Source organism: Entamoeba invadens, assembly GCF_000330505.1.
Source record: "Entamoeba invadens IP1 unplaced genomic scaffold scaff_1105074724775, whole genome shotgun sequence".
Classification (NCBI taxonomy): Eukaryota; Evosea; order Mastigamoebida; family Endamoebidae; genus Entamoeba; species Entamoeba invadens.
In genome coordinates, this window is record NW_004443536.1 from 14,796 (window position 1) to 24,035 (window position 9,240).

Sequence of the window (9,240 nt, forward strand, 5' to 3'; positions counted from 1 at the left end):
CAAATTCCATTTGTCCAAATAATCAATAATTTGATACATTTTATTTCCAATTGGATTTATCATATACTTTATTACACATTTAAATATGTTATCCTATTCTTTTGAATCATTATTACTATATATAGTTTTATTCAAAAGAATATAGAATTAATACAATAAAATCTACCATAGTTGTTTTTTAAAAAATAAAAAAAAACGTTTAATTTATTATATACTATTAATTACTTTATTATTCGAAAATAATAAATTAAAATGTGTCAATAAACTTGAAATTACGAGTTGTTTTTTTTTGAAAAACTCCATCTAAATAATCATGACCGACCCAAAGTACGTTTTTCGACATGTAAAATTGCCAACTCGAGGCGAAAAGTTAAGCTCGCCTTTCCAGAAGTTTGACACGACCGTCCCCAAGAAAACATTTTCCAATAAAAACCAGAAAGCCCAGGAAACTACACAAAAACTGGGTATTACTTCTTCAGAGCTTCAAAGTGCAAAACTTTCAGCACTTCCTCCGACTTCTTACATCGACGAAAAGTTCAAAGAAATTTCCGCGTTATTTGATATTGAAACATCTGAATCCACCAACTTGCCTTATGAAACAAAATGGCTTTTACTTCAGAAACATGTACCTGATGCGTCTCAGTCCAAAATGCGTAATGCCACATTTGCTGTTTCTTCTCTTCGTATAGAACCGACGCCACTGTTACTTACTGCCATCGTCAACTTCCTAAAGACAGAGAAGTGGATGTCCCAATTTATAGAGGCTGATGGTGTTGGTGCTTTGATTAATGCCTTAAAGTTCTCAATGAGTGGAAAGGATAGGAAAAATAGTGCAGAGATATCTCGAGGTGCTTTGAGTGCTTTAAGAATCTTAGCGCCCACTTATGCAGATAATTTACTTGATCTCCGCGTCTGTGAGCAGTTAGTGAAATGTCTGACTGAAAATGTAGCGGATGATAGAATTAAGTCTGAGAGTGTGATGGTTCTTTGTCTTCTATCAAACTCTAAACGAGGGACTGAAGCTCTTTTAACCGCTCTTGATGGTGTCAAAGGAAAAGATGGCAGATTTAAAGTGCTAATAGACTTGCTTGGCAAAAGTGATGATGGTGAGATGAAAGCTGCATTAGTGGGAATGTTTTGTTATATTGCAAACAATTCTGAAGACATCTTTTCGAGGATCTCTCGACGTGCGGAATTAAGTTTGAGTGGGTTTGACATCCAATGTGACGGGTTCAAATCTGCCGCGTCAGTTTCGATGTCGAAGGACAGCATTGAAATTTTAAATCAAGTTGGTCTTTACGACAAATTGCGAGACGCCGATGACAAGAAGATGAAAGAACGATTTGGTGATATCCCAAATTTAGCGACAGATAGAACAGATGAGAAATTGCGTGATGTTTTAGTCAGTGCAAAAGCGGATGGGATGTATGTCCAGATGATGAAAGAACTTGAGTTTTTAGTCGGGACTGATTATACGAAGAACAAGAAGGATACAATCGTTCAACAAAAGTTATTAGTCATCACACGACTTGTGAGACAATTAGGTCTCTATTCATACAACAACGACAACAAAGTCATAGAGTTTAATGAACACGCAATAGATGTGAATGCACTTGTTGATGGAGCAGCTGATTGTTTGGCAATCAAACAATTGTTAGATGAAAATGCATCACTTCGAGCAGGTGGCGCAAAAAAGAACAAAATCGACGATGAGCAAAGAGAAGCTCTCATCAAAGCCAAGTTGGACGAGTTAAAGAAGCAATCAACCGAATTGACACAAAATGATGAAAAGGTTACAATGAGACTTAAAGATGTCGAAGAACGAGAGAAGAAGTTGTCCCTCCTAGAAACAAACCAAATTGCGTTAGAGTCTTTGACCAAACAACACGATCAGTTGAAAGGACAATTTAATAACACTATGGAAGTGATGAAGATTTTAACTAAGAACCCAAGACTCGTCGAACATCTGAAGACAGTGAATGGGACTTTCGCATTTTCAGACACTGCAACACAAGTCGCCAATAAAAGTGATGAAGTTGTTATTGACAAAGACGAGTTAAATAGACTTAAGGAAGCGGTTTCTAATTTGGCTCCAAAAGGAATTGCGGCCCCTTCGACGGGAAAAGATGTGTCTAATGTATCAGTATCAAACATATCAACAGACACCAAAGTTCCAGAGACAATTGCACCACCACCCGAACTTGCCCCACCGGGTGGTCTTGCTCCACCACCAGGACTTGAACCACCAGGAATGTTACCGCCACCAGGTTTGTATTTTTGCATTCTATTTGATGACAAATATTATATGTTTCACAAAATTGAAATTAACATTAAGGACTTGAACCACCAGGAGGAATGCTCCCACCACCAGGCTTAGCTCCACCTGGCCTCGAACCACCTGGTGGACTCATGCCACCAGGAATGTTACCACCACCAGGACTTGCTCCACCAGGTGGAATGATGCCTCCACCAGGTTTAGCGCCACCGGGAGGTATGATGCCGCCAGGAATGTTACCACCGCCAGGTGGATTGGCACCTCCAGGTATGATGATGCCACCGGGAATGATGCCACCACCGGGAATGGGAATGCCAGGGATGGGTATGATGGGTCGTCCTGGCTTAAAGATCAAACTTACTTTAGACAAAATCAAAGTTCCCGATCAAAAGTTTAAGATGAAGACCGTCAACTTTGCAGCCATTCCAGACACTAAATTGACGAATACCATTTTTTCGAAAATGGAAGGAGATACAAAGATATTTTCGCACTTCGACGAGATGTCATCACTTTTCAAAATTAAAGAAAAGGTTAAAGTCGAGAAGCCTGTTGATACTGGTAAGAAGAAAATTGAGTACTTCCGTGTCTACGATGGGAAGAAATCGCAAGCAGTTTCAATTACATTGAAATCATTTAAAGGTGCTGATGTCAAGAAGATCATTGAATCTATTGAAGCATTAGACACTGGGTTTATCAACGATCAGACTATGATTGATGGTCTTTTGAATGCGCTTCCAACTATTGACAAAAAGACCCCAGACAATGATGAGTTCTTAAAAATAGAGAATTTCATCAACAAAGTTAATCCGGCCGATAACGACAAAATACTTGATGCACCAGAAGCTTTTGGGTATGAGTTGTATACCAAATGTCCAAATGCCAAAGAGAAGTTGCAAGCCATTAAGATCAAACTTGGCTTCCCCGAGAAGTTCAATCAGCTCGACAACGACTTAGCCGCTATTTTGAGCGCAACTTCTAACCTTTCAAAATCAAAGAAGTTCCAAAAGGTCCTTGAAATTGTGTTGATTTTGCTGAATTACATCCAAAAAATTAACAAAAAGAAACAGTCTTCTGGTTTTAAGATGGACTTGTTGACCAAATTACAAGACACAAAGAATGATGACGGAAATAAAAACATGGTGGACTTCCTCTGCTCTGTCATTCACAACGATTACAAGGACATTTCCGACTTTTTGTCCGAGCTTGAACCAGTAGTAACTGGAAGTAAAATTTCTTCTAAAGACGTTGACTCACGCTATGCAGATCTTGTTAAGTCACAAACAGAACTCGACAGTTTGTTGAAAACTTTGAACGAAAACAGTGCTAATGGCATTTTTGCGGGTATATTAGAACAATCAACGTCTTCTATAGCAACAGACATGCTGCTTCTTGAGACCAAAAAGAAACAGTTTGCTGTCGACTTTCCTGAATGTGCTGTGCTTTTTGGTGAAGACAAAACAAAGATCCCAGATTCAGGGGACTTTTTCAAACCATTTGCATCGTTTTACACGGCTTACGAAAAAGCAGAGAAAGCACTCCAAGACGAAGAAAAGGCGGCTCAAAAGAAGAAAGAGAAAGAGGAACAAGCTCTCTTGAAGGCAGCAGAAGACGAGAAAAAGAGAAAGGAGAGAGAAGAGAAGAAGAAAGAACAGGAAGCAAGTATTGACAAGATGCTGCCAGGCGTTTCAAAGAAAGCAGTCAAGAAAATCAAGAAGGTCACAAAACATGCCGCAGAAGAAGTCAAAGACGAGAAAGAAGAGAAGAAAGAAGTTGTCGTCAAAGTTAAGAAAGTCAAGAAAAGAGTTGTCAAAAAAGAGACGACAGAATAATCAAATTTTCTTTCTTTTTTTGTTTTATTATTATTACAAAGGAGATGTTGTTATGGCAAGGCTTCTGGGTATATAAAACACTTACATTCACTTTGTAATTTACTTTCTTGTTTTCATGAATATACACAAAAATTCAATTTCCTGAAAAAATATTTATGTTACTATGAATTTAATAAAAAAATGTTATTAATTATGGTTTTTATTTTTATAAATTGTTAAAAACTCAAAAAAAGTTACCAATTCGACAAAAAATCAAATATCGCGATAAAACATTTAAAATTTTATTATGATTTTTTTTATCGCATATATGTTTTAAATTAAAACTGAAATATTTTGTTTTATAAATAATTGATTATAACAAACAAAACTATATTTATTAATAATATTTGGTTAAAAAAACAAAATGAAAATAAATTAAAATATCAAAAAAGTACATAAAACAAAAAAAAGAAAGTGGAATAGAAAAGTGATCATCAAGTATTGATTGATGAAGAAAGCTGTTGCAGACATTCTGAGCACAGAGACAATTCCGACACTGCGGTGTCGTCAAATATCACAACTTCCAAAAGAAATTGACAACATCGATGAGTTGAGATTGTTCCAGTGCTTTTCGCGGGAGGAGGATGTGATGGTGAGAGACGAATTTGTTGAGTACTTCAAAACTGCATGCAGTCCCAGACTTCTCCAACTTGTTGAAAAAACAATTGGGCTCGGCGTGGAGTCTGAGAATGTTTTTATGTTGTACGTTGTTTTCGTGCGCAATTGTCTTGAATGCGTTTCACAGGAGAACATAGACGTTGTTAACACTTTGTGTGCTGGGTTGTGCCGCCACATCGACTCAACACGACTCCAAACACTTTGTGCTGACTGCTTTGACTTTGTCGCGTCACACAATCTACACGAACTGACTGATGTTTCTCTTTTCGTTCGCCTCTCGCGTCTGTGTTTCGCCTCATTTTTATCGACACTGAAATGTGAAATGCTTACTCTCATTGCCAAGCTCATCGATGTGACGAGTGCTGCAGTTTTTGCGGATTTTCCTCTGGTTTTGACATCGAATGGTCTTGATGTGTCTCTTTTAATTCAGAGTTCTGTCCTTTCAGAGCACTTGCAGCCACAATGCCTCGACTTGGTCTGGACTCTCTTTAAGAAAGTTTCTGAACAACAGATGACGGCTTTCCTGTCTACACCGCCACTTCCTGACTACCTCATCGAGGCGTTCCTCCAGTCGCCTTCAAACGTGTTTCTTGCGGAGATAGTCACACTGTTTCGACTCACCACTGCAATTGCAAGACAAATTGCAGACATCCTCCCAATCACTTTTGATTCGTTTTGTCTCTTTGTGCGACTGCTGGAATACCTCCCACCATCAACACTCTCAGCTCACTTCCAACTTCTTGTAGACGCAGCACACCCAAATGGTGCAGTCAATGATGCCTTTGTTGACACACTTCTTGTCTTTCTTCAGGCACACATCTCCATCAACATCTCCTCAGTGCACTCAGACATCGTCGTGTATCTCACCAACAATTACACACCTTCACATGACGTGTTGTTGGAGTACATGACATCACCACATAACATTGTGGCATTTCTTCAATGCGATGGACTCCCTCTGTTGCTGTCTCTCCACAAAAGAAATTTTATCTACAAAATGCTGTCCGTCTGTTATCCCACCATCACGTTCAGTCTTGACATCGTCCCGTCATCCACTGCCGACGTCTTGGCAAATATAGAGTGTGTTGAAGTGTTGTGTGTGGTGCATCTATCATTGTTTGGGAGGTGTTTGGTGGACAGCGACATCATCAAAGCGGTGCAGCCGAGAGACGATGTTGGGGTGTTGTTTGTTGCTTCCATTGAGGCGTTTTTCAAAGTCGACATCACTGTGGATCTCAACAGCATTGTGTTGCGATATGGAGATGCGCCGTTCACACAACACATCTCTGATAGTCTCTTGTTGGAACTTCTCCAACCAAAGTACGAAAACGTATTGCTCACAAACCCGTTGCTAGTTCTCCACTCGTGTTGTGATGTAGAAAGTCATTTTGATATGCTCGGTTTTGACGACAAGATGCGCTTCAATGATGGTGTGCGGTGGGTTGTGCTCTACTTTGGTGAGAAAGGGGTTATCGACTCTTAACACAGTGACAATGCAAGTGGGTTGTAAAAGTTTTATTTTTATAAAAAGTGCATTTGCCGGGACTCGAACCCGGATCTCCACCTTGGAAGGGTGGAATTCTGCCCTTAGACCACAAATGCTTGTTAATAATAAGAGAAATTACTCTTCCTTGTGTTTTGTCGTGGCGAACATGTCAAAACAAATGTGCCTTCTTCTGTTTGTGTATAATTTTGAACAAACACATTCAAATCGAACAAACCCAAACACTCAGTTATTTGAAGTCTTTCATTGAAATATCTTTGGGAGATTATAATAAAAGAAAAGTATAAACTTAGAAAGATAATAACAATAAAATTACTATAATTCTATTGTAATTATTTTAATTAAATATACTAATATAAAAAAGGTAAATAACAATTAAATTACAATATAACATTGTACTAATGTAACACTTTAGTAGAAACAAATGACAGAGACATTTTTAACAGTATTGAACACACAGCTTTTGGAAATATAAAACATTTTAGAAAACTCTTCGAAAGTAGAAGGTACGTTTCTGTTGATATGCACCGTTGTTCCAACAGTCATCAAAGATAGAAGTGATCCATAATTAGTGTACCAACACATTTTAGTATCCTCTTCTTTCTTTGCAAGAAGGTGATGCATCATGAACTCATGGTTGTCTTTAGTTGAAGCAAAACAAAATGCGGATTTGCTTGAAAACGATTTCCATTGCCACGCCCTTCCGACGTCCTCTTTGTTCACACAAATCCCAAAAATGTTTTCGTCCATGTCCGCAAAGACAAAAGCGACTCGAGACGCTCCTTTTGTGCACTCGAAGAAATTGACCGTGTCTAGGTTTTCAGTGGTGGCAACAATCTTTGGCGTCTTTGTGAATGGGACCCACTCGGCCAGCACAGAGACGATACTGTTAATTGACCCGCCCTCAAACCTTTGAGGGTCTTGTTTCTTAGTAAAAATGATTTTAGTGATGGTTCGTTGGGGTGATGTTGTTTTACGAGGAGTCGAGGGAGTTGTATCTCCAAAGGACAGTTCGTAGTTTTTGTGTGAGAATTGGGAGAAAAAGTTGTTTATAGTGTATCTCCTTGAAATAACAGAGAGAGAGGAGTACGTTGAGACATAAATTGCCTTTTTGTCTTTGGGATAGAAGACAAGGTGTGACGTTGGGTTTTCGTTTGTTTCACATGAGACGTGTTTTCTATGTCCTAAATATTTCGACTGTTGGATTTCTAAGACAGTAATAAAGTTTTGAATTCGTTTCTCTGGAAGTATTGGTTCAAGATCAGATAAAGACTCTGGGGATGCGTCCTTCGACGTAATGGAGCAGTGGAGGATATCACTGTCATGAAGAAAAGTGAATGGTTGATGTATGAATGTTGTCATAATGAAAAATGAGTTGGAATATGGTTGTATAGTTTATATTAATATTTTTTATTAACAACGTTTAGATTGTGAATATTTCTATTCTAATAAGTAATTCGATGTTTTGTTACCCTCAGCATCGCTCGAGGAAATTTTGCCATTTTACTTTTTATATTTTTAAATATTGTCTTAATCTATATCGATTGGTTCTTTTGGCATTTGTGGACCGATTTTATTAAAGGTTTGATATTTCCAAAATTGATACTATTAATTTTAATTATATTGAATTAAAAATCTCATATAGTTTCACATAATACTAATTCAATACCAAATTTGTTGAAGTGGGCAATTATAAAGCGAATTGCAAAACAAATTGGGAAAGTGAATTGTACAAGAACAGGTTTGATTTAAGTCAGCCAAAGTGAATGCCACTAAACCGGGAAAATGAACAAAAATAATGGTGTTTGATATTTTTATTTTAGACAAAACAACTTGTATATGGAAACTGTTTTTCATTGTGAGTATCTTTTGTTTTGTTGTTATTTTACTTAATTGAGAAGAAACACACTTTATTATAGTATGGTATATTATATTATAAACAAACCATTCAATAGTTGTAAAAAATGATTATATTGAATTTAATTTTAAACTGCGATTACTTTTTTTATGCCATGGCATTTCAACTAAGTTTTTTCTTATAAAAACAAATAAAACGAAATGTTATTAATCCCGAATTTTTAAGTAAAAATGGTCAACCAAACAATATTTGTTTTTTAAAAAGCAAGTATATTTAGAAAAAAAAAAACACAACATAAAAAGAAACAACCAGTAATTCAAACAATGACAAATAGCTTTTCAAGGGAAATAACCCTATTTTTTTATTTAAACAGTTATCATTTCATCAAAAAAACTTTATCAATAAAATCATTATAAAAAGATATTGCGGTTATAATGTGTATAATTATGGGTTTTTATTTATAACAATAAAATTGCCGTTTATAATTTCTTTAAATAAAATGATGATTTAGCTTTATTCTGTTTTTAAATAATTGTGATTTGAATATTTATTTAGTTCAAAAAAACATTTTTTCAAATTTGTTTTGTTTGTTGTTTTGATATTTTTTTTAACATAAAAATTAAAAACTTTTAACGTGAAGCAAATTTATTAAAAACATATTTAAAAAAAACAAAATTTTTTAGTACAATATTTTTTAAAAATATTATTGTTTAGTAATAATATATAAAACTTAATCATTAAATAATTAAATAATAAAAATCATTACCAAATTATATCAGTTGCTTCTCTTCAAAGACATTTTTGGATTGAATAATATATTTCAAATTAATTGTTAGTATTTCCTTTTATATTTAACGAGTTTTTTTTATTTTACAAGTTAATTATTTATTAAGAATGTTGTTTTTTAATTTAATACAGTAAAGAGAAAGGACGGACATGGTGACGAAGGACGGGAATATAGGCCGAAGGACGTCCTTTGTGGTTTAAGGACGTCCTCCCGCTATAAAGGACGTCCTCCCTGTGTATATGGTGTCCTTTCTATTATTTTCGTGTCCGCGGCATTTTTTATTCATTATCGAAACTATATAACAAAGTATATTTTTATTATAAATATACA

At 36.0% G+C, this 9,240-nt stretch overlaps 3 protein-coding genes across 3 annotated transcripts; 2 read left to right on the forward strand and 1 right to left on the reverse strand.

The window, feature by feature from the left end:
• Positions 1 to 313: 313 nt before the first annotated feature.
• Positions 314 to 4,104, forward strand: EIN_396620 (protein diaphanous, putative; the record flags this gene model as incomplete). Its single annotated transcript, XM_004258555.1, has 2 exons — positions 314 to 2,267; positions 2,336 to 4,104. 2 exons carry the CDS (start codon positions 314 to 316, stop codon positions 4,102 to 4,104), a joined length of 3,723 nt encoding a protein of 1,240 aa, XP_004258603.1.
• Positions 4,105 to 4,591: 487 nt separating this feature from the next.
• EIN_396630 (hypothetical protein) lies at positions 4,592 to 6,244 on the forward strand (the record flags this gene model as incomplete). Its single annotated transcript, XM_004258556.1, has 1 exon — positions 4,592 to 6,244. The coding sequence occupies one exon, from the start codon at positions 4,592 to 4,594 to the stop codon at positions 6,242 to 6,244; it is 1,653 nt and encodes a 550-aa protein (XP_004258604.1).
• Positions 6,245 to 6,676: 432 nt separating this feature from the next.
• Positions 6,677 to 7,627, reverse strand: EIN_396640 (hypothetical protein; the record flags this gene model as incomplete). The annotated part of the gene is made up of 1 exon (XM_004258557.1): positions 6,677 to 7,627. One exon carries the CDS (start codon positions 7,625 to 7,627, stop codon positions 6,677 to 6,679), a length of 951 nt encoding a protein of 316 aa, XP_004258605.1.
• Between the last annotated feature and the right edge of the window lie 1,613 nt (positions 7,628 to 9,240).